The sequence below is a fragment of the Lynx canadensis genome, chromosome E3 (assembly GCF_007474595.2).
Source record: "Lynx canadensis isolate LIC74 chromosome E3, mLynCan4.pri.v2, whole genome shotgun sequence".
Classification (NCBI taxonomy): Eukaryota; Metazoa; Chordata; class Mammalia; order Carnivora; family Felidae; genus Lynx; species Lynx canadensis.
In genome coordinates this window covers 36,198,418-36,224,141 of record NC_044318.1, presented here as the reverse complement: position 1 = coordinate 36,224,141, position 25,724 = coordinate 36,198,418, and the positions used below count along the sequence as shown (strand labels likewise).

At 44.2% G+C, this 25,724-nt stretch overlaps 1 protein-coding gene across 2 annotated transcripts in view; it reads left to right on the top strand.

Annotated features, from left to right (window-relative positions):
* CYTH3 (cytohesin 3) overlaps positions 1-25,724 on the top strand; it is a 99,579-nt gene that overhangs the window by 39,723 nt on the left and 34,132 nt on the right. The window contains exon 1 of one of the 2 annotated variants that reach the window (XM_030301403.1): positions 8,917-8,935. The exons of the other annotated variant lie outside the window; for it this stretch is intronic. Coding sequence (XP_030157263.1) covers positions 8,932-8,935 — 4 coding nt within the window. The 5' untranslated portion in view covers positions 8,917-8,931. Of the gene's footprint in view, positions 1-8,916; positions 8,936-25,724 lie in introns of those variants that run through there. 2 annotated transcript variants of the gene reach the window in all.

Below are 25,724 nucleotides of genomic sequence, written 5' to 3'. Positions count from 1 at the left end.
TAATTCTAGGGATACCTGGGTGGCTCAGTCAGTTAAGCCTCCGACTCTTGATTTCGGTTCAGCTCAGGATTACATGGTGCGTGAGTTTGAGCCCCACGTTGGACTCCATGCTGACAGCACAGAGCCTGCTTGGGATTCTCTCTCCTTTCTCTGCCTCTCCCTCGCTCACTCTCAAAAAGAAGAAATAAACTTAAAAAAAAGCTGTTAATTTTGATGAAGTCCAATTTACGTATTTATTTCTTTTGTTGCTTGTGCTTTGGGCATGATATCTAGGAGTGCATTGCCAAATTCAGGGTCATGGAGATGTACCCCTATGTTTTTTTCTAAGAGTTTTATGGTTTTAGCACTTACATTTAGCTCATTAATCCACTTGGAGTTAATTTTTATGGTAGAGGTAGGGGTTCAACTTCATTCTCTTGTATGTAGATGCTCAATTGTCCCAGCACCCTTGGTTGAAGAGGCTATTCTTTTAAATATTTTTTATACATGGTTCTGTTTTTAGGCTCTGTCTTCTGTTCCCCTGACCTTTTAATCTATTTTTGTACCAGTACCACACTCTTGTTGTTATCACTGCTTCAATACGTTTTAGTCTATGCCTCCCGACTCAAGCCTGTTCTTGTATTCACATCATCTCTATATTTAAGAAGCAGAGTGCAAGTGCAGACTACTCTCTTTTTTTCAAGTTTCAAGGAAATTTTATTTTTATGTAATTAATGTTTTATTTTTAAAATTTACATCCCAATTAGTTAGCATATGGTGCAACAATGATTTCAGGAGTAGATTCCTTAGCGCCCCTTTCCCATTTAGCCCACACCCCCTCCAGCAACCCTCTGTTTGTTCTCCATATTTAAGAGTCTCTTCTCTTTTTGTCTCCCTCACTGTTTTTATATTATTTTTGCTTCCCTTCCCTTATGTTCATCTGTTTTGTATCTTAAAGTCCTCATATGAGTGAAGTTGTAGGATATTTTCTTTCTCTGACTGATTTCACTTAACATAATACCCTCCGGTTCCATCCACATAGTTGCATATGGCAGGATTTCATTCTTTTTGATTGCCGAGTAATACTCCATTGTATATATATATATGCCACATCTTCTTTATCCATTCATCCATCGATGGACATTGGGGCTCTTTCCATACTTTGGCTGTTGTTGATAGTGCTGCTATAACCATTGGGGTGCATGTGTCTCTTCGAAACAGCATATATGTGTCCCTTGAATAAATACCTAGTAGTGCAATTGCTAAATAGTAAGGTAGCTCTATTTTTAATTTTTTGAGGAACCACCATACTGTTCTCCAGAGTGGCTGCACCAGTTTGCATTCCCACCAGCAGTGCAAAAGAGATCCTCTCTCTCCGCATCCTCGCCAACGTCTGTTGTTGCCTGAGTTGTTCATGTGAGCCATTCTGACAGATGTGAGGTGGTATCTCATTGTGGTTTTGATTTGTATTTCCCTGATCGTGAGTGATGATGAGCATTTTTTCGTATGTCAGTTGGCCATCTGGATGTCTTCTTTGGAGAAGTGTCTATTCATGTCTTTTGCCCATTTCTTCACTGGATTATTTGTTTTTTGGGTGTTGAGTTTGATAAGTTCTTTATAGATTTTGGATACTAACCCTTTATTGGTTATGTTGTTTGCCAATATCTTCTTCCATTCCGTCGGTTGCCTTTTAATTTTACTGATTAGACTACTCTTTCTAATAGTTTATATGAAGAAAAAAGAGATTGAATGGGTTCCTTCAGAGCTGTCACACAGTGCGGATGGGGTGGGAGAGATTTGAATGTGTTTATAGATTGATGGAATAGGAAAAGTTGAAGATCAAAGAGAGAAGGGGGTGTGGCTTGTGGGGTCAGGGATTTGGAGGACGAAAGGAATGAAAGGCAAGAGCACAGGCTTGTAAATGGTGAAAGTTGCCCACCTTTACCTGACTCCCTGGGAACTAGGGCTGCAGCGTAGTAAAACTACGTTAAAACGCTTTGGTTTTTGTAAACTAAGTATGGAGGGCTTGGAAATCAGGTTAAAATTTAGGCATTTGAAATTAAGTGAATGTGTGAAAGCTAGTCATTCTTTGATCTTGCTAAATAGATTAATGTTTGCATTAATTAGCACTGTCTTTTCCCTTTGGGAGTGTGAGTTTTGATTTAAAGTAAATTAAGGATTGAGATTAAATTTTGACCTACCAAACTTAGTTTTGAAATAAAAGCCATGTCTTGGTTCTGTGATAGTTGAGCGTTTTACTGATGACCTTATCTCTACAGAGTTTTTTCTTTGTTTTTTGGTGGGGGGTAGAATGGTGTTTTATAAAGTGCTGGTTTGTGTGGTTAAGATGAGAAGTGATAGAGTGAGCTGCCAATTATACGAAAAGAAGTGGCACTGAACTGGACCCCCCTCCCTCCAACCATTTGAGTCCCCCCTCTCCCCAACCGCCTGGGTCCCCCCCTCCCTCCAACCACCTGGGTCCCCCTCTCCCCCAACCACCTGGGTCCCCCCCCCAACCACCTGAGTCCCCCTCCCCTCCCAACCACCTGGGTCCCCCTCTTCCCCCAACCACCTAGGCCCCTCTCTCCCCCCAACCACCTGGCTCCCCCTCCCCCCAACCACCTGAGTCCTCCTCCCCTCCCAGCCACCTGGGTTCCCCCCTCCCCCCCAACCATCGAAGACTATCACTAGGCTCATCCCACTCACCAAGTGTTTTTATTCACCTTCTTCCGCTTGTCTGAGTTTGCATGTGTCTGGACTGCAGAAGGATGAGTCTGAAGTGTTAACTGTGGTCATCTCCATGTGCTGGGGTTGTAGCTGCTTTTTCTTTTGCTGCTTCTGGAGGGGCGTGTATTTTTGCTTTTTGTGCGATAGAAAAATTCTTTTTTTTTTTTTTTAATTTTCTTTATTTATTTTTGAGACAGCATGAGCAGGGAAGGGGCAGAGAGAGAGGGAGACACAGAATCGGAAGCAGGCTCCAGGCTCTGAGCAATCAGCACAGAGCCCGATGCGGGGCTTGAACTCACAGACTGTCAGATCATGACCTGAGCCGAAGTCCAACGCTCAACAGACTGAGCCACCCAGGCGCCCCTAGAAAAATTCTTTAAAAAATAAACAGGGTAGAGTTGTGAATCAGTGAGAAACGTGTGTGGAAACTGAAAAGACTATATTTGCGTCAAAACTCACAGGTTTTGATGATGTGACTGCTGTGATCACACACATTAGCTGCTGTTGCAGTTTTGGAGAATAACTTGTGTCTAAGTGTCTATAGCTAACCTCCATACCAGCGAGGAAGTGGAATGTCCTTACTTTGGCTTACTTCCAATAGTGAAGGAGAAAATGACTTGCCTATCAGTAAAGGCTGCCAGCAGGTGTTTAGTTTGTGTTAAATTTATTATTTACTGATTCATTGACTGCTAAGAGCAAGCCAGCCAGACTGTTCTGTGGAACTACTTTTTAAAATGTTCTTTTGTCATATCTGTTGTGTTGTCAAATAAAAACCGTTACTGGAGGGGCGCCTGGGTGGCTCAGTCAGTTACGCGTCTGACTCTTGGTTTCTGCTCAGGTCGTGATCTCACGGTTCTTGAATTCGAGCCCTACATCGGGCTCTGTGCCCGATGGTTAAAAAAATTAACCATTACTGGACATGTGGAACCTTTCTTTTCTTTTCTTTTCTTTTCTTTTCTTTTCTTTTCTTTTCTTTTCTTTTCTTTTTTTTAATTTTTTTTAACGTTTATTTATTTTTGAGACAGAGAGAGACAGAGCATGAACGGGGGAGGGTCAGAGAGAGGGAGACACAGAATCTGAAACAGGCTCCAGGCTCTGAGCGGTCAGCACAGAGCCCGACGCGGGGCTCGAACTCCCGGACCGCGAGATCGTGACCTGAGCCGAAGTCGGACGGTTAACCGACTGAGCCACCCAGGCGGCCCTGGAACCTTTCTTTATCATGGTGAAATATATCTGATGAACTGGTTGAGGTTAAGAGTCAGCAGCACGTCATAGAACTACTTGCCTGGGCTGCTGCTCGTCGACAGGCTGAAATAAAATGGTCAGTGAATCTTCTGGGTCAGTGGATGCCATCATGACGGGTGTAGCTGAAGAAAGCAGGGCGCTTGCCGTGTGCAGCACGGAGACCATGGTTGGGCGCTCTCGCCTTGTTCCCATCTGATGTTCCGTTTTTAGGATGAGGGAGTCCTGATACTCAGTGTAGATGGACCTTGATATTTCTGTCTTCGAAAGTCTGGCTGGTGTTTCATTAGCACCCTGACCGATCCCATCAGAGGCTCTGATGAGCCCCCTGGCAGAAAGGACCACGTTCTCTGTTCTTGAGCCAGCGGCTCTTCTCCCTCCCCTTGTCGCTTTTCTCTGGATGGCTCACAGGGCCTGTGTGACTGGAGACAGAGTGTGCCAGTTCTTTCTGGTCATCAAGGTGGAGAGGATACCTAGTATTTTTCCTTAGGTGCTATAAATGCTTTTGAAAAACTTGAAATTTGAATTACAGATGCACTGAAGTTTGCAAAGATAGTACAGAAAGGTCTCACTTGCTCTCACCCACTTCTTTTTGTTGGTTATGTCTCACGTAACTGTAATCTGGTATCGAAATCAGGACATTGACACTGGGGCAATGTGGGTGCATAGTTGTGTATCAGCTTATCACTCCTGTAGATTCACGTGACCAGTACTGCGATCAAGATACAAAACTCCTCTGTCACCACAGAGATCTCCATCTGTCTCCTGCTACCCCATTTACAGTCACACCTGCTGTCCCTGCTCCCAAACCATCCTTAAGGCGGGGCAATGACTAATCTGTGTCCCGTCTCCATAATTTTGTCATTTCAAGAGTCTTACGTAAGTGGAATCATACAGTTCCCCGCCCCCACCCCCCCCACCTCAATAGAATGCCCTTGAGACCCATCAAGTTGTTGCATGTATCAGTTCAGTAGTTCATTCATTTTTATTGCAAAGTAATATTTCTTTTTTTTTTTTTTAATTTTTTTTTTTCAACGTTTATTTATTTTTGGGACAGAGAGAGACAGAGCATGAACGGGGGAGGGGCAGAGAGAGAGGGAGACACAGAATCGGAAACAGGCTCCAGGCTCTGAGCCATCAGCCCAGAGCCCGACGCGGGGCTCGAACTCACGGAGCGCGAGATCGTGACCTGGCTGAAGTCGGAGGCTTAACCGACTGCGCCACCCAGGCGCCCCGCAAAGTAATATTTCAAGGTCTGGATGTGCGACAGTTGATTCACTTACCTGTCTGATGCTTGGGTTGTTTCTGGTTTGGGGATAGAAGTAAAACTGTTGCGAACATTTGCGTATAGGTTTTTGCATGGACATAATTTTTAAACTTCTCTGGGATAAATGTCCAGGAGTGATATTCCTGGGTCCTTTAGTAAGTGTATGTTTAGTTTTGTAAGAAACCACCAAACTGTCTCCCGCAGAGCTTTACCATTTTACATCGCCTTTAACAATGTTTGAGAGATCCAGGTTCCCCTCAGATTCTCTGTTGCTTTTTTTTTTTTTTTTTTTAATGTTTGTTTATTTAAGAGGGGCAGGGATCCGAAGCAGTCTCCACGCTCACATCATGAGAGCCCGATGTGGGAGCCTGAACTCAAGAACCGTGAGATCATGACCTGAGCCAAAACCAAGAGCCGGATGCTTAACTGAGCCACCCATCCGCACCTGTGTTGCTCTTTTTTATGTTGGCTGTGGTCTTCACCTGCATTTTCGAAAGACTCGTGCTGCGGAATGCCTTGTCCTGTACTCATTTGCCATCTGTAGACCCTCTTCGATGAGCTGTTTCTTCATAGGCACTGTCTGTTTTGTAATTGGCCTGTTTGCTCTTTACCGTTGAATTTTCAGAGTCCTTAATACATTGTAGATGGGAGCCCTTTATCAGATGTGTGGCTTATAAATATTTCTCCCAGTTGGTAGCCTGCTTTGTCATTCTCTTAGCAGGGTCTTCTGCAGAGCAAAGGTTTTTTAGTTTCAGTGAGGTTTTTTAGTTTCATTCTTCTATGGTTAATGCTTCTGGTGTCATGTTTAAGAACTCTTTACTAAGATCTAGCTCCTCAAAGGTTTTCTCTTAATTTGTCTTTGAAAATTTGTATAGTTTTACATTTGACATTTAAATCTATGATCCATTTTGAGTTAATTTATTTTTGTTTATTTATTTTGAGAGAGAGAGAATGAATGAATGAATGAATGTGATCAGGAGAAGGGGGAGAGAAAATCCCAGGCAGGCTCTGCTCTGTGAGTGTGGAGCCTGACTCGGGGCTTGATCCCGTGAACCTGTGAGATCATGACCTGAGCTGAAATCAAGAGTCAGAGAGTTAACTGGTTGAGCCACCTAGGTGCCCCTAAGTTAATTAAAAAAAATTTTTTTTAATTGTTTATTCCTTTTATGAGAGAGAGAGGGAGGAAGTGAAGGAGGGAGAGAGAGCATGAGCAGGGGAGGGGCAAAGAGAGAGAAGAAGACACAGAATCTGAAACAGGCTCCAGGCTCTGAACTGTCAGTATAGACCCTGACGTGAGGCTCAAACCCATGAACCGTGAGATCATGACCTGAGCCGAAGTCAGATGCTTGACAGACCGAGGCACCCAGGTGCCCCTAAGTTAATTTTTATATAAAGCATGAAGGTTAGGTCAAGGCTCATTATTTTGCCCATGAATATCCATATGTAGTTATTTGAGCCTCATTTGTTGCAAAGCCTGTCATCCTCTGCAGAACTGCTCTTGTACCTTTGTCAAAAAGGAGAGGGCTGTGTGAGAGGCTCTTTGGAGGTCTGAGTGTTTGTCCCATTTAGTCTTTTCCAAAATTGTTCTTAGCTATTCTGATTTGACTTGTCATATAAGTTGTAGAATAGCCTTCACTATATACATATATATTTACTATATATATATATGTATATATATATGTGTGTGTATATATATATGTGTGTATATATGTATAATCGCAATAAAAAAATCTTGCTAGGATTGTGATAGGAATTACACTAAAACATGTGTCAATTGGGGAGAAATTGACATCTTTACTGTGGTGAATCTTCCATTACCTGAACACAGTATGTCTCTCCATTTACTTACATTTTTAATTTCATTCATCAGTGTTTTGTGGCTTTCAGCATACAAGCCCTGTACATGTTTTATTAGATTTACACCCAACTTTGGTTTTTGAGCGATGGGGTAACGTTAAAATTTTGTCTATCACGTGTTCATTGCTAGTACAGAGAAGCACAGTGTTGATCTTATATCTTGCATTTCTGTTGAACTTTCAAGTTTTAGAAGATTTTTTAAAATTTATTTTGAGAGAGAGAGAGAGAGAGAGAGCAAAAGCACACGTTGAGGGGGAGTAGAGAGAGAGCGGGGGAGAGAGAGAATCCCAAGCAGCCTCAGCACTGTCAGCGCAGAGCCGGATGTAGGACTCGAACCCAACGAATCCGTGGGATCATGATCTGAGCTTAAGTCAGATATGTAACTGACTTAGCCACCCAGGCGCCCCAAGTTTTGGAAGATTTTCTGTTAGGTTCCTTGGACTATTATATAACCTGCAAATAGGGATACTTTTATTTCTTCCTTGAGATTTCTGTATAGTGATTTTTACAACAGTATTCATGAGAAAGTTTGCTGATAATTTACTTTTTTGTATTATCTTAGTTTCGTTTTGGTATTAGGGTTAATACTATCTTCATAAAATGAACTGGGAAGTAAGTGTTCCTTCCTGTTCTCTTTTTTTGAAGAGATTGTATAGAATTGGTGTTAATTCTTTAAACCTTTGGAAGAACTCTCCAGTGAAACCACGTGAACTTAGAGATCTGGTTTTTTTTTGTTTTGTTTTAAATTACAGATTGAATTTCCTTGATTGTATTGGCGCTTCAAATTATCTACTTAATTTGCGATGAGTGGTAATAGTTTCTGGTCTTTGAGAAATTGATGCATTTCATCTTAGTGTAGTTTATAGCGTTTCTTTATCCTGTTGATGTCTGGAGGCACAGTCGTGATGGCCCTGTCTCACTCCTCACGGTGTTAGTTTATATCTTTTCTTTAGGGTTGTCAGCTTTATGTATTTACTCATGGAACCAATTTTGTGTTTCCTTGATATTTCTCCATTGTTTTCTCATTTCAATTTCATTGACTCCTGTTCCTTATTACCTCCTTCCTTCTGCTTGCCTTCAGTTTATTTTGTTCTCTTTTAGTTGTTTTTGAGATGGGAACTTAGATTATTCATTTGGTACTTTTCCTCTTTCCTAATGTCAGTATTTTAGTGCTATACATTTTCGTCTCAGCACTCATTGATGTGAGTGCTTCATTGATGCCCCACAAATGTTCATGTGTTGTATTTTCATTTTCACTCAGTTCAGTGTATTTTTTTTAAATACTATTTTGGGGGGGAGCGCAAGCAGGGAAGGGGCAGAAAGATGGGGACAGAGGATCCGAAGCAGGCTCTGCATTGATAGGCTGACAGCAGTGAGCCTGACGTGGGGCTCAAACTCACAGACCTGAGCCGAAGTTAGACACTCAACCAACTGAGCCACCCAGGTGCTGCATTCAGTGTATTTATTTTTTAATTTCCCCTGGGATTTCCCATTTATTCCATGGATTAACTAAAAGTGTGTTTAGCTTCCTGGGATTGGGAGACTTTCCCGTTATCTGTTACTGATTTCCAATTTGATTCCATTGTCATTAGAGAACCCGCTCTGATTTCCATTCTTTTAAATTTATTGAGGTTTGTTTTGTGCACCAGCATATGATCTGTCTTAGCCCTTGTGTTTAATTTATATTGGATTAGGTCCTGGATATGGAAGAGGGGACGGTATACATCCTACCAAAGATTCACATCTATCCCACATGCAAAATACATTTGTGCTACGCTGACATGCCCTGAAGTCTCCACCCATCACAGCATCAAGTCAGAGTCGAAAATCTCACCTAAATGTCATCTGCTCAACCAGACATGGGTAAGAGTCTGGGTGTGATCCATTTGAGGCAAAATTCCTCTCCATCTGTGGATCTGTAAAGTTAAAACCAGATTATCTGTTCCCCAAATACAATGGCGGGCAGGCACAGGATCGCAGGTATAGATATTCCCATTCCAAAAAGGAGAAAGATGAGAGAAAGAGGGAGCAAAGAACAGAAGGAGAGGAGAAAGAAATAAGAGAGAGAAGAAAGGAAGAAGGAAAGTTACTGGTTCAAAGCGATTTCAAGATTCACCTCGGCAAACTCACTAGATCTCAAGGCCCAGAAGTAACCTGTGGGCCCGCGGCTTCCCTCCGTGTCGTGTTGTTTCTCTCGAGGGTAGCGCACGTGAGCACCGAGTAGTTGAATCAGCCTGTTTTCCGTCTGTAGAACTGGGCAAATCTGACCGCTTTCTCTCATTCTCTCTCTTTTTCGTTCCAAGCTGGCAGTTTTTCTGGGGGTGTTAACTTTCTCGAAGACCTGTGGGTCTCCTGGGTATTTCACGCGGCTTTACTCGAGCAGACGCAAGGGTCCTCGGTGGGTCTTTCCTGTGTCATCTCGTCTGTGTTCCCGGCTTCTGCCAAGGTAGTTGAAAGGATCTCCGAGGGACAGGCTCACTCTCGCCACAGAGCCTTCTGTGTGAACGAGTAGAGTATTCCGTCTTTGAGGGCCCCTGAGAGATGTTAGCTGGCCACACCCTTGGCTTTGTCTTCAGAGCACGTTCCCCACATCACCAGGCCCTGGTTCCTTTTTGCCTCACAGTGTTGTCCTCAACGTGTCTCTTCCCCCTTGCGTTTCTCCACTAGCAGCAGGAAGAACCAGGCTGCACCTTCAGCCATTTGCTGGGAAATCACCTCAGTTAAATATCCAAGTTCATTGTGACGAGTTCTGCTTTCCACCGACTCACAGGGTGTCGTTCAGCTTGGTGCCTCCTTTGTCCCTGAGCCCTCGCTGCCGGTGCGGTCACGCCCTCTCTCTACCAGTGGCCTTTGATGGTTGAGGTGCTCCCTGACCACACAGCCCTTGTCTGCTGTGCTCCTCGCTTCCTGAGTCCTCAGTGGCGAGGTCTACAGCACCCACATTTCTACTCGCCCTTGTTTAAGGCAGTCCAGGCCTTTGCTGTCCTTCAGCTCGAGAGTCCCTTCCACATTTTGGGGTATTTGTCACAGCACTGCCCAACTTCCAGGTACTGGAATCTGCACTTGTAACGGACTTGCTGGCTGAACACAACAAATCTTTGCCGTGTTGCACTCCTGGAGGTCAGAAGTCTACAGTCAGGGGCGCCTGGGTGGCTCAGTCGGTTGAGCGTCCGACTGCAGCTCAGGTCATGATCACGGTTCATGGGTTTGAGCCCCGCAACGGGCTCTGTGCTGGCAGCTCGGAGCCTGGAGCCTACTTCGGATTCTGTGTCTCCCTCTCTCTCTGCCCCTCCCCTGCTCATGCTCTGTCTCTCTTTCTCTCTCTCAAAAATGAATAAATGTTAAAAAAAAAAAAAAAAAAAAAATCTGCAGTCAGTTTACCGGGCCAGATAAAGGTGGCAGCTGGGCTGGGCCCCCTTTGGAAGCTCTAAGGGAGAATAGTTTTCTTTTCTTTCTTTCTTTTTCCCAACGCGGCTCGTGCCCTTTTCTATCTTCCAAGTCAACGTCCTTGAATCTTGCTTCCATGATCCCAATGCCTTCCCTGCCTCAAATGTCCCCTGCCTGCCTTAAGGAAGGGCACTTGTGATGGCAGTTGAGTGCCCCTTCTGCACCGATCCAAGCCAGCCTTCTACCTCAGGATCTTAAATTGTATATACAAAGTCCCTTGTATCATATCAGGTAATATTCACAAGGTTTAGGGATTAGGACCTGGATTTGGGGAGTGGAGGGCATTATTCAGCCCACTAGAATGTTCTGTGGGTTCTTGAAAGAATGAGTTTTGTACTGTCGCCTGGTAGAGCGTCGTGCAGAGTCAGTTAGGCCTTGTTGGTTGATGATGTTGAATGTTTCTGTATCCTTGCCCATTTTCTGTCTGGTTGTTGAGGGAAGGGGATTGACATCTGCCACTAAAATTGTTGATTGGTCTATGTCTCCTGTTGTTTAGTCTTGAGAGAGAGGGAGTGGGACATGGGTAGAGGGAGAGAGAGAATCCCAAGCAGGCTCCGCACTGCCAGCGCAGAGCCTGATGCAGGGCTTGAACTCAAGAACTCTGAGATGATGATCTGAGCCGAAATCAAGTGTCAGTCGCTTAACCAACTGAGCCACCCAGGTGCCCCTCTCTAGTTCTGATGTTGTTGGAGCCATACATTGTGCAACTGTGCTGTTTGTTGCCTATGCATTTAGGATGGCTTTGTCCTGATGGATTGACCCTTCCATCATGATAGGATGTCCCTGTCTCTGGTGATTTTCTTTGCTGTGAAGTCTACGGTGTCTGAGAGCGATACAGACAATCCCTAACTTTCTACGGTTGGACGTGCTTGTTTGTTACCTTGCCAGGGTGTGAAAGTGATATGCATTCAGGAGAAAGCATACTTCAGAATTTTGAATTTTGATCTTTCCCAGGCTAGTGCTTTATAGCACGACGTTCTTTCGTGGTGCTGGACAGTGGCAGCCATGCGATACCGTAGGTAGAGGACCGAAACACTGACGGCCATTCTGTAGCCATATAACCATCCTGTTTTCCTCTCTCGGTACAGTGTTCAATTATGTTAACGTGAGATATTCAGCACTTTGTTAGAAAACAGGCTTGGTATTAAATAACTTGACCCATCTGCAGGCCGATGTAAGTGTTCTGGGCACATGTAAGGTGGGCTGGGCTCAGTGATGATCAGAAGGCGTGGTAGGTTGGGTGTATTAAATGTATTTTCGACATACGATTTTTTCAACTTACCATGGGTTTATTGGGACCGAAAATCATCCCAAGTCAAGGGAGATCTGTATAGCCACTCCTGTTTTGTTTTGCTTAATAAGCATGATTTGTCTTTTTCCATTCTTTTTTTTATTTTATTTTTTATGTTTTACTTTATATTTGAGAGAGAGAGCGCGCGCATGAACATGAGTAGAGGAATGGTGGAGAGACGGAGACAAAATTTGAAGCAGGCTCCAGGCTCCGAGGTGTCAGTACAGAGCTTGACCTGGGACTTGCACTCCCAGTGAGATCATGACCTGAGCCGAATTCAGACGTTAAACCGACTGAGCCACCCAGGCCCCCCCCCCCCGCCCTCCAATTCTTTACTTTTAACCTACATTTATCATCGTGTTTGAAATGTCTTATAGCTCCCATGTAGTTTGGTCATTAAAAAAAAAAAAGCTGCCAATCTGTGTCTTTTAATTGGTCTTTTATATTGAAGGTGATTATTAATGTATCAGGACGTAAGTTGTCATTTCACTTTTTTTTTTCCTGGTTCTCTCTTATTTCTCTGAATTTCTTCCTGTTAGTTACTTGAACATTTTTTTAAGAATTCCAGTTTGACATAGGCATATTGTCTTTGAGGGTATCTGTTTGTGTAGTCGTTGTGTGTGTGGTTGCTCAAGGGTGTTTGCATGTATATATGTTACGTATATAAAATACATAAATATTTAAGTCTCTTTATATAATTAGAGTTTGCTGGGGTCATCATTTCATCAGTTCAAATGAAACGGAAACTTTTTTTTTTTTTAAGTTATTTTCGAGAGAGAGCGGGCACACAAGCAAGGGAGGAACAGAGAGGAGGAGAGATGGAATCCCAAGCAGGCTCTGCACCATCAGCCCAGAGCCCGATGTGGGGCTTGAACTTACAAACCGACATGAAACCAAAAGTGGGAAGCTCAACAGACTGTGCCCCCCGGCTCCCTGAAATAGGGAAACTGGACCTCTCTTTATATCTCTTACCTGTTTCTTGTACGTACTCCACCCGACAGTGTTGTAAGTTTTGTCCCAACCATACTTTAGAGAATTTGAGAAGGAAAGTTTATTGTACTTACCCACGTTTTTACTCTTTCTGTAGCTGTGCTTTCTTTTGCCATCTCCTTTCTGTCTAGGGACCGGGAGCCATTCTTTGAGGGCAGGACTGCTGGTGACAGATTCTCTCAGCGTTCCTTCACCTTCGATCATTTTAAGTTCTCCTTCATTCCTGAAGGAGGCCTTCAGCATGTATGGAATCGAGAGCTGACGGTTCCTTTCTTTCTTTACTTGAAAACCCATTGCAGGACTTCCACCGGCCGTGTGGGCTTTTGATGAGCAATCCGGCCCCCTTCACCTGCTCCTGTGGGGAGGTGTCCTTGTCTCCGGCCGATTTCAGACTTCTTTCCTCTTTCAGAAGCATTTGTGTAATGTGACTTGGCGTAGATCTCTGGGCCATGCTATTTGGAGTTTGCTCACCTTCTTGAATTTGTAGGTTTGGGGCTTTTTTGTTTTCGGTGTGTTTCTTGGGGGGCAAATTTGGGTAGTTTTCAGTCATTTTGAGAAAGACTTTTTCAGCCTCTTTGTCCTCCTTTGTTTCGGGGAAGTACTTTGTTCTCTTCTCGACTGTCGGAAGCCCCTTTCAAGTGTGAAGCATCTGGTCTTGGCTCGTAAGAGTTCGCCAAGAACTTTCTGGTCATGCACACTGCTCTGGGATTTTCTTTGTTGACTCAGGTGCCCCATATTGGAAGTGGGGTTCTGAAATCCTGTCATAACTCTTTCAAATCTCAAGAAGTAACAGATGTAATTCTCCTCGGAGGAAGAGAGGGTGTCCTATCCCACTTTATTCACACGCAAAATGACTCTAGTTCTGTGTGGGGTGGGTTTTTGTTACAAAATTTTTGTCTGTTTTCTATTTAACTAAAAGAAATTCACTGTTTTGTCCAAAGCTGATCAAAATTGAGATGGGGTGCCCGGGTGGCTCAGTCGGTTAAGCGTCCAAGTTCGGCTCAGGTCTCAGGTCATGATCTCACGGTTTGTGAGTTTGAGTCCTGCGTTGGGCTCTGTGCTGACAGCTCGGAGCCTGGAGCCTGCTTCGGATTCTGTGTCTCCCTCTCTCTCTGCCCCTCCCCTGCTCACACACTCTCTCTCTCTCTCTCAAAAATAAATGAATAAAGTTAATTTTTTTTTTTTAAATCAAAATAAAGGGGCACCTGGCTGGCTCACTCAGAAGAGTATGCAACTCTTGATCTCAGGGTTGTGAGTTCGAGCCCCAGGTTGAGAGTAGAGATTACCAAAAAAAAAAATAAGTAAATAAAATAAAATTTTTAAATCAAGATAAAATACGGTTTTCTCTATAGTAATTGTATGAGTGGGCAGCTCTTGCCTGTAATGGTGAGGAAGCACAGAGCTTCACAGAGCAAAGGTTAGCAGCAGCCTACAGTTTTTATTGTAAGTGGTAATCTGATACGACTGTGGGAAATCTTGTCAACCTTATGCACACTTGGGGTTACATAATAGGGAAACAATACATCAGGTGTTGCCAGTTCCCATAAGCTCCCCTCCATATAAGGTTTCCCTATCTTCAACATCTTACGTCAGTGTGATACATTTGTTACAATTGATGGACTAATATTGATACATTGTTATTACCTGAAGGCCATGGTTTACAATAGGGCTCTTTGTGCTGTATGGTTCTATGGGTTTTGCCAAATGCGTAATGTGACCTGTATCCACCAGTACATTATCGTACACAATAGATTCACTGCTCTGAAAATCCCCTATGCTCACCTATTCATCCCTCCCCTTGTCTCCCTGGACCCCTAGCAACCACTCACTGATCTTTTTACTGCCTCCATAGTTTTGCCTTTTCCAGAACCTCGTATGGTTGGAATCATACAGCCTGTAGCCGTTTCAGACTGGCTTCTTTCACTCAGTAATACGCATCCAGTTTCCTGTATGTCTTTTCATGGCTTGATGGTTCCTGTTAGTGCTGAATAATATTCTGTGGTCTGTTTTATTTACCACAATTGATCTCTTCACCTGCTGAAGGACATCTTGTTTGCTTCCAGGTTTTGGCAATTATGAATAAAGCTGCTGCAAACATTCATGTGCAGGTTTTCATGTGGGCGTAGGTTTTCAACCCATTTGGGTCAATACCTGGGAGTATGATTGTTGGATTGTATTATAAGTGTATGATTAGCTCTGTGCAGAACTGCCAAATGTCTTTGCACGATTTTTATTTATGTGTATTTGGGAAGCTCTTCCCCCCTTCACTGCAACTTTTGGCTGTTAAAAAACATTGATTATACAGGAGTGTGATGCCAGAATGTTTATTTTGCTCTATCATTTAATTATCCAGGATAGAAAGTCTCATTGGTCATTATTTTTTCATGATTGAGGTAAAAATGTGTGTTTCTTTAAATTTTTTATTTTATTTTTTTAATTTCCATCCAAGTTAGTTAGCATACAGTGCAACAATGATTTCAGGGGTAGATTCCTTAGTGACCCTTACCCATTTAGCCCATCCCTCCTCCCACAACCCCTCCAGTAACCCTCAGTTTGTCCTCCATATTTATGAGTCTCTTCTGTTTTGTCCCCCTCCCTGTTTTTATATTATTTTTGTTTCCCTTCCCTTACGTTCTTCTGTTTTGTCTCTTAAAGTCCTCATATGAGTGAAGTCATATGGTATTTGTCTTTCTCTGACTAATTTCACGTAGCATAATACCCTCTGGTTCCATCCACGTAGTTGCAGATGGCAAGATTTCATTCTTTTTGATTGCTGAATAATACTCTATTGGGGACATTTGGGCTCTTTGCAGACTTTGGCTATTGTCGATAGTGCTGCTATAACCATTGGGGTGTATGTGCCCTTTTGAAACAGCATACCTGTGTCCCTTGGATACATATCTAGTAGTGCAGTTGCTGCATAGTAAGGTAGTTCTATTTTTAATTTTTTGAGGAACCTCCATACTGTTCTCCAGAGTGGCTGCACCAGCTTGCATTCCTACCAACAGTGCAAAAGAGATCCCCTTTCCCCGCATCCTCGTCAACATCTGTTGTTGCCTGAGTTGTTAATGTTAGCCATTCTGACACGTGTGAGGTGGTATCTCATTGTGGTTTTGATTTGTATTTCCCTAATGAGTGATGTTGAGCATTTTTTCACGTGTCAGTTGGCCATCTGGATGTCTTCTTTGGAGAAGTGTCTATTCATGTCTTTTGCCCATTTCTTCATTGGATTCTTTGTTTTTTGGGTGTTGAGTTTGAGAAGTTCTTTATAGATTTTGGATACTAACCCTTTACCTGATATGTCGTTTGCAACTATCTTCTCTCATTCCATCAGTTGCCTTTTAGTTTTGCTGATTGTTTCCTTTGCTGTGCAGAAGCTTTTTATCTTGGTGAGGTCCCAATAGTTCATTTTTGCTTTTGTTTCCCTTGCCTCTGGACACGGTGTTGAGTAAGAAATTGCTGCAGGCAAGATCAGAGAGGTTTTTGCCTGCTTTCTCCTTGAGGATTCTGATGGCTCCCTGTCTTACATTTAGGTCTTTCATCCGTTTTGAGTTTATTTTTGTGTGTGGTGTAAGAAAGTGGCCCAGGTTCGTTCTTCCAGCACCACTTGCTGAAGAGACTGTCTTTATTCCATTGGATATTCTTTCCTGCTTTGTCAAAGATTAGTTGGCCGTACATTTGTGGGTCCATTTCTGGGTTCTCTATTCTGAGAGATCAATTCCATTGATCTGAGTGTCTGTTCTTGTGCCAGTACCATACTGTCTTGATGATTACAGCTTTTGTAGAATAGCTTGAAGTCTGGGATTGTGATGCCTCCTGCTTTGGTTTTCTTTTTCAAGATTTCTTTGGCTATTCAGGGTCTTTTCTGGTTCCATACAAATTTTAGGATTGTTTGTTCTAGCTCTGTGAAGAATGCTGGTGTTACTTTGATAGGGATTGCATTGAAATGTAGATTGCTTTGGGCAGTATTGACATTTCAACAATATTTGTTCTTCCTATCCAGGAGCATGGAGTATTTTTTTTTTTTTTTTTTGTCTTCAGTTTCTTTCATAAGCTTTCTATAATTTTCAGCATATAGATTTTTCACCTCTTTGGTTAGATTTATTCCTGGATATTTTACGGCTTTTGGTGCAATTGTAAATGGGATCGATTCCTTGATTTCTGTTTCTGTCGCTTCATTGCTGGTGAATAGGAATGCAACCGATTTCTGTGCATTGATTTTATATCCTGCAACTTTGCTGAATTCATGGAGCAGTTCTAGCAGTTTTTTGGTGGAATCTTTTGGGTTTTCCATATAGAGTGTCATGTCATCTGCGAAGAGTGAAAGTTTGACCTCCTTCTGGCTGATTTGGGTGCCTTTTATTTCTTTGTGTTGTCTGATTGCTGAGGCTAAGTACTAATGTTGGATGGCGGTGGCGAGAGTGGACATCCCTGTCTTGTTCCTGACCTTAGGGTGCAAGCTGTCAGTTTTCCCCATTGAGGATGATATTAGCGTTGGGTCGTTCATATGTGGCTTTTATGATCTCAAGGTATGATCTTGTATCCGTAAAAAAGGTGTATCTTTTAAGATCTTTAAATGCTTGGTGGTTTGATTTAAAGTTCAGTATTTATTTAGAAATGTCAAGTAATATTCAGGAAGAGAATTCAATTTTGATTAGCTTTGTGACATAGTAATATATATTACCCTATTCCTAGGCAAGGAAACTGAGGCACAGAGAGGTTAGGTAAGTTGCCCATGGTGACACAGCTAGTAAGAGGCAGAGACAAGCTTTGAGACACAGGTTGTCTGGCTGCAAAATTCAGGCTCCTAATTACTCAGTCATGTTGCCTCTGTACTTAATGTATTGCATTCAGGATCTGAGTTGAGGACTTAACATGTCTATAGCCACCTTTTAGCAGTGGTTCTCAAATTCCAGTGTTAAACAGAATCATTTGGGATGCTTGTTAAAATTCAAAGCCCTAGGGGTGCCTGGGTGGCTCAGTCGGTTAAGTGTCTGACTTTGGCTCAGGTCATGATTTTGTAGTTCTGGAGTTTGAGCACCTCATCGGACTCTGTGCTGACAGCACAGGGCCTGCTTCAGATCCTTTCCTCCCCTCCACCCTGCCTCTCCCCAACTTGCGTGCACGTGTGTGCACACACACACACTCTCTCTCAAAAATAAACGTGAAAAAAAAATTCAGAGCCCTAGGCTTCATACCCAGAGGTTCTGATTTGATAGGCATGTGATAGGAACCCTGTTTCAGACAAGTACCTCAAACAGTGACAATCGTGGGTTGACACGTTGGTCATCAGAGAGGGTTTATATATGAAGGCAGAGGCGGATCTGGGGAGGAGGACAGTACCATGCGAGTGTAAAAACAAAGCAGTTAGCTTAAAAACTTCCCATGACTGCTCTAATGCTGACTCTGTTGCTGATTTTATCTGTTATCTTTGTATTTTGCAAAAATTCTTCCCTGTCTCATTGGGTGAAAGATGTGTGTGCCTAAGGTGGGAGGGGATTTGGGGGCAGAGTAAGCCACAGCACGTAAGGAGGAAGGGGCAGTGTGTGTACCTCAGGCCAGATTGTCCTCAGGTCGCCCTGGGTGGACCAGCATTGGCTCTGTGAGGGTGTGGCAGGTTCTTAGAAGGCCATTTTAGTGCCTTTTGCAGGACATTCTTCCTTCTCTTTCTTGAGGATGACAGGAGGTCACTTATCCGTAAGTAGACTTTCAGGGCAGGTAAATACAGCGCTCACATGTTAGGTGTGCATAGAAGTCAAGCTGTTGCGTGTATCTGCGCGTGCACTCACTCGTGTAACTACCACCCCGATCAAAATCCGCACGAGGCACCCTTCTCCTTCGGCACCCTCCCCTGCTTCCCAGATGAACCGCTCTTCTGATTTCCGTCCCACAGACTCGTGCCCGTTTTTGGCCTGTTCCGGCCATACCTGGTAAGTGCAGTCCTGCCCTCCGCGGCCTTTTGTGCCCGGCGTCTTTCACTCAAGCGTGCGTCGGGCGCTGCGTTACTTCCTGTGGCCGAATAACATTCTGTTGTGTGGATGGGCCACGCTGTGGTTATCCGTTCATCTCGCGACGGGCACCTGTGTTGTTCCTGGGCTTGGGCCGTTGTGACTGATGCTGCTGTGAACGTGGGCCTTCCGTCAGTGTGGACCTGTGTCCCGGCTCTCTCGGGAAGTCCCCGGGGAGGGACCGTAGGGCTGGGTGCGGACTTCGGACGAGCTGCCGAAGCGGCCTCGTTGCCCTTCTTAAGTGACTTTCTTCTCTGCGTTATTTTCCCCTTTGGGTTTAAACTGTTGTTGTTTTCGTAATCTCTGAAGGTGAATGCTCAGCGTATTTTCAACTTAACTTTTTTCTGAAATACGTGTTTTCAGTTACAACTGCTTGTTTACTAGCACACGGGCATCGGTATTTTCATTATTTTCACCTCAGAATTTTCTCATTTACTTTAAATCTTCTTGGACCAGTGTGTTTGTTTTCTTTTTTTAACATCTATTTATTTTTGAGAGAGCGTGCACAAGTGGGGGAGGGACACACGGGGACACACACACACACACACACACACACACAATCGGAAGCAGGCTCCAGGCTCCGAGCTGTCGGCACAGAACCAGATGCAGGGCTCAAACCCACAAACTGTGAGATCATGACCTGAGCTGAAGTCGGACGCTCAACCAACTGAGCCTCCCGGGCGCCCCCCAGTGCGCTCTTCAGAATGGTGCTTCTCAGTTTCCAAACACGTTTGTTTTGTTTTGTTTCTAATTTAACTATTTTGTGGTCAGAGAATGTGCTCTTCATGGGACCGATTTTCTTTTTGGTAAGAGGTCCGTGCGGGAAGCCCTAAAGCATGCCGAGGATTTGGAGCACGAAGGGGTAGTGTGTAAGCCAGACAACTGGGCGCTTGCCGTAGCCCTGGGCCCCGGCTACGGCCTGGGGCTCTAGAATGCAGTCACCAAAGGAACGCCTTCCTGGTGAGCCCTGGAACCGCTGGGTCCCCGGTACGTCCCGGGGACTGATTCAGGAGGCCGCTGCTCCCGCAGCATCCCCCGTCCCCAGGAAGCTGGAGCCTGAGCGGGAGCCCAGAACCCTCGGCGGCGAGAACCCTCTGCCTTCCTGTCCTTGCTGGCCAGCCGGGTGAGGCGAGAGGAGGAGCTCTTGGGAGATCAGTACAGCCTAATTCATCCTTAGCAACCCACGTGTAAGGGTCTGGGAATGGCATTTTGGGCTTGCTCACCTCTGCTTCATAGCGAGGCCCCCGCAGAGGCCGAGCAAGCCAATTTGTTGTGTTTATCACACCAGTCCTCTGAGATTGATTGACTTTCTTTAAGTGGACCAGTTTGCAGTCACTTTGCGTGAATGTGTATCATACAGCTGTCGAGTGTGGGGATCTGAGTGAATCTCAGTTTCCATCAGTTGTAAGATGCGGCGTTATTTTGTGTGCCACTAAGAAGAAAAGAGCTGCTCATTAAACCAGACTTCATGATTTCTTCTCACTTAGAATTTTTCACTTATACTGATTGAGTTTTTAAATTTTGTTTATTTATTTATTTACTTTGAGAGCAAGAGAGTATGAGTGAGCAGGGGAGGGGCAGAGACAGAGGGAGAGAGAAGGATCCCCAGCAGGCTGCATACTGTTAGCACGGAGCCCGACCTGGGGCTCGATCCCACAAACCTTGAGATCATGACCTGAGCCGAAATCAAGAGTCCCTATGCTTAACTGACTGAGCCACCAGGCGCCCCTAAACTTACTTAAACATTGATTTTTATAACTTTTTTTCTGTTGTGCATACATGTAAAAAGTAAAATATGAGCAAAATACGTTGGTCAGGGAATTCCCAAAACTTCTTCACAGGGTCCCACTCTTCAGAATCACTCCTGGGAGAGAGTATTTGTGTTTTTCTACACAGCCTGTCCTCTGTGCCACCAAAGGCATGGGTCACACAGCATTTCTCTGAAGGGTACTGCTTTATCACCTTTGGAAGTTTTCAAAAGCTAAGTTTTTATGCTGTGCATTGGTGATTCTACCATAAGGTATCAGTGAAAATTTTGAAGCAATAACCAAGCAATAACCCTTCATCAGATGGTTCTTAAATTGTGTGTCTGTGACAGAAACATCAAGTTCAGTCATGCCTCTAGCAATAATAAGCATATTCACAGATAAGGCGGTGACCTGTATATGTCACAGTTAATTTCAAAGATGTTAAAATGTGGGGAAAAAATGTGCGTCTTAAAATTGTTGAAGTACATTATGTCCATTAGTGCAAGCTTGTGAATTACGTTAGTCGAATCTGTATCTTTGCTTTTTTTACTTTTGGGAAAAGTGCCATTTTTATACATATGTCAATTTTTGCTTTGTATATTCTGAGCCTGTGTTGCTAGTGGCATACAAATTCAGTCTTGTTAGTTGTGTGATTAATTGAACAATATGTCATTGTGTAGTGACTTTATCTTTGATTTCCTGTGTTACTTTAGTAGTAGCAACTTACCTTTGGTTTCTCTGGCACGGCATTGTCCCCTTTCACCTTAAGTCATTAGGCATTCTTCTATTTTGTGGGTGCCTCTTATAGAGAACATTTAGTAGGATTATTTTATTTTATTGACTGCATGAGCAGGAGAGAAGGGCAGAGGGAGGGAGAGAGAAAGTCTTAAACATACTGCATGCTCAGTGCAGAACCCAATGCTGGGCTTGATCCCATGACTGTGAGATCATGACCTGAGCTGAAATTTAAGAGTTGGGTGCCCAACCGACTGAGCTACCTAGGTGCCCCTAGTTGGATTTTTTTTTTTTTAAATCCAGGTTTTTAAAATTGGCCCTTTTTCCATTTATGTTCATTGTAAACCTGTCAGTTATTTGTTGCTGCATAACGTAACAAAATATCCCTAAGTAAATATCTTTAAGTGACAATGGTTTATTTTGTGCCACCATTCGGTAAGTTGGCCGACACGTCTCTAGTCTGGGCCCACACACATGGCGGCATTTCAGCTGGCAGGTCAGTGGGGCTGAGCTCCTCTCAGATGGCCTCACTCCATGGCAGGGGCCTCGTTGAGGCCTCAGTGGAGCTGGGTGCACCTGCTGGGACGCCTGGGACTCTCCCCGTGTACCACTTTCCACAGATTGCATTCTCGAGGGTGCCGACCTTGGCTTCTCCAGCACAGTGGTCTCAGGGTTCCAAGATAGCAGAGGTACCTGACCTCCTGGGACCTGGGCTCCGGGCCCTACACAGCGTTACCTCTTGGTCAGAGGAAGTCCCCCGGTCAGGCCGAATTTGTCCAGGAGGAACTGCCACATATCATTGATTTGTTCTTCATTCTACCACAGTAACCCCGAATCTATTTGGATTTCTTTTCTACCCCCATGTTTTATGTTTTGTATTTCTTTCTTTTTATTTTATTTTAATTCCAGTATAGTTAACATACAATGTTGTATTAAGTTCTCATATACAATATAGGAATTCAAGTGTTTTGTATTTCTAATGGATTTTATGTGCTTCTCTGGTCTTTTTTGGGTTTTTCTCTTTTTCTCCTGTTGGAGTTTTTCTTCCCCTGCCCCAATTTGGGCGTATTAACTCTATTCCGATCCCTTTCTTGCTTGGCCTAGAAATGTTAAAGTGCATTTTTAACTTGCCACATCTAAAGTCGATCATGTGTACCCTCATTCTTAGAATGCTGAGAACTTTAGAGCAAATTCTTTTCCCTTTTACGTGCTATTGTTGTGAAGTGTTTTGCTTCTGTCTTGTATTTGCTGAGACATTATTGAGTCCATTTTTCTTTAGGTTTTCTCTGTAGGTTTCCCTCTGGCATTGCCCTTCTCCTGTCTTGAGTCTTTTTTTTTTTTTTTTTACATTTATTTATTTTTGAGAAACAGAGTGAGACAGAGCGTGAGTGGGGGAGAGGCAGAGAGAGAAGGAGACACGGAATCCGAAGCAGGCTCCAGGCTCTGAGCAAGCGGTCAGTACAGAGACAGAGCTTGATGTGGGGCTCGAACCCACGAACCACGAGTTCATGACCTGAGCCAAAGTCAGACACTCAATCGACTGTGAGCCACCCAGGCGCCCCTGTCTTGGGTCTTTTGATTGAGGCTCGTTCTTTGACAACTTCCCTTCTTGATGGTGCACTGGTGCAAACTCCTTGAGTTTTTGTCTGTCTAAAAGTGGTATTTCACCAAATCCAAAGAAGGCTGGGCAGGGAATGGGTGTCGTGGGGCAAACGGAGGTGAGCGTGATGGAGGGCGAAGGGAGGTGACCAGGACAGGAGGGTCTGCACAGGTTTGAGCGGTGGACCCAGAGCACTCCCTGTGCAGAAGCTTGGGCTGCTTTGAGCTTCTCGCTTTCTTCCCACAGGGTGGGTTCTCTTTGGCCCTGGCAGGAGGGCCACCGCTGCCCCCGACCCGACCAGCACCCAGCACAGCTAACGCGTGCCCCACCCTGTTAGCCATGTGAACCCTGCTGTGTCAGCTCACTGGGAGCAGTTCTTCATGGTGATGAGACACTGGAGCTTACCTAAGAGCTCACAGACTTCGTTTTTGTTCTTTGTGTAATCTCCTCACATCGGTAGTAGTGAGGAACTTGTGCTAATTTAACCTGTTCCTTTAGTGTTACAGGGCAGGTGTTTGTCTATGTGGGCTAAACCACAACCTGTACAGATTTCCCATTTAATGAATCAGCAGGACCAGATGCCAAGCCCATGCTTTGCCCGTGTTGTACGTGCCCCGTGGAATTGGTCTACCTCTGAGCTGACCAAAACGCTAAAAAACAACAAAGAAACCCAATCCTAACAAAAATGTTGGTGTGGATTAGTAATCAAGGTAAAATGTAAGGGTAAGTGACATTACTTTTGATTAGGACTAGGTAGCCAAAAACGTGCATTTGTGAGTTAGCTGCATGTGATTATTTGAACTCTCCCTGTTATCACAGTTTTGTGCACTGGATAATTTGTTAGCTATCTCACATTTGACGTATTGTGACTAAAATGTAGTGACAGTTTCTGGGCACAATTTGTATTTGGGGAACATTATTTTCCCCTGGAAGAAGTTAGAGAGCCACTGATTAACTTAATTGAAGATGTGTGTGTGTGTGTGTGTGTGTGTGTGTGTGCGCGCGCGCGCGCGCGCGTGTGTGTGTAAAGTTGGTAAGGGAGTCATAAGACGTAATTTATAAGTTGCATCTACGTAGATTGGGATCTGTTCGATAACCAGATTGTTAATATAATTTGAAAATTAGAAAATACTTAATTCTGAGATACCATTTGCTTATATTTTATTTTTTAACCTTTTTTTTTGGATGTTTATTTTTGAGAGAAAGAGACAGCGTGAGTGGGGGAGGGGCAGAGAGAGAAGAAGACACAGAATCCAAAGCAGGTGCAGGCTCCGAGCTGTTAGCACAGAGCCTGATGTGGGGCTTGAACTCAGGAACCGTGAGATCATGACCTGAGCTGAAGTCAGACGCTTAACTGACTGAGCCACGCAGGCTCCCCGATTCTAAAATTCTTGATACAGTACTGCGTACTCTATTTTGGTGGGTTATTTTAGTAGTATTGATTGATTGAGAGAGTGAGTGTGTGTGGGGGGTGCACTTGAGTGGGGGGTAGGGCAGAGAGAGTGGGGGAAACCATCTCAAGCAGGGTTCACACCCAGCTCCAGGCCTGACCTGGGGCTCGATCCCATGACTGTGAGATTGTGAACTGAGCCAGGATCAAGAATCAGATGCTTGGGGCGCCTGGGTGGCGCAGTCGGTTGAGCGTCCGACTTCAGCCAGGTCACGATCTTGCGGTCCGTGAGTTCGAGCCCCGCGTCCGGCTCTGGGCTGATGGCTCAGAGCCTGGAGCCTGTTTCCGATTCTGTGTCTCCCTCTCTCTCTGCCCCTCCCCCGTTCATGCTCTGTCTCTCTCTGTCCCAAAAATAAATAAACGTTGAAAAAAAAAATAAAAAAAAAAAGAATCAGATGCTTAACCAACTGAGCCACCCAAGTGCCCCAGTAGTTTAAAAAAATTTTTTTTTGAAATGTTTATTTACTTTTGAGAGAAAGAGTTGGAGGACACGCAGAGGGGGAGAGAAAGAGAGAGACAGACAGACAGACAGACACAGACACAGAATCTGAAGTAGGCTCCAGGCTCTGTGCTGTCAGCACAGAGTCCTGATGTGGGGCTTGAACTCACAAACCGCAAGATCATGACCTGAGCCGAAGTTGGATGCTCAACTCACTGAGCCCCCCAGTAGTTTTTAAATAGTTGTAGTTTTAAGATATTCTGTGCCTTCATCACTCTGCCATCAAATGATATTAAACCACTTTACATCTAAGATGAGAGCCTTCAATCTCTGTACACTGATTTCTCCTCTCCCAGGCTTTGTGCTGTTTTACGTTTTTGTATGTTATTAACCTGACCCATTTTGTTATTTTCGCTTTAAGCAGTCCCAGTAAATCTCTTAAAGAGACTCCCATCTCAAGGGAACAGTGTTTATACACATAGTCACTGTTTTACGGTACTTTGTATTCTTTTATGGAGATACAGATTTTCATCTGGGATCGTTTTTTTCCCTCTGCCTGAAGGACTTTGACATTTCTTACAGCACAAACCGCATCGTGATGAATTCTTCCAAGTTTCTATGTTTGGAAATGTCTGTCTCTCCTTCTTTTTTGAAAGACACTTTGTACGAAGGGTATAGAGTTGTGTCTGGCGTTTTTAGTAGCCATTTTGGGCAGGAGGCAAGTGTAGCCCCTCTTATCCACCGTGGCTGGAGGCAGAGACCTCGCTTACACTCTGGAATTGGACCCATACAGTCCTGCCCGCAGCACACAGACTTCACCACCCGTGAGCTGCCGTGCTTCTGCCGATCTCCATCCGTGTAGGTTCGAGCCTGAGAAAGGACCGAACCGAGGCTGCGTCCCCCGAATCTGCTCTTCGTGCTCCCTGGAAAATGTCACCGGCAGC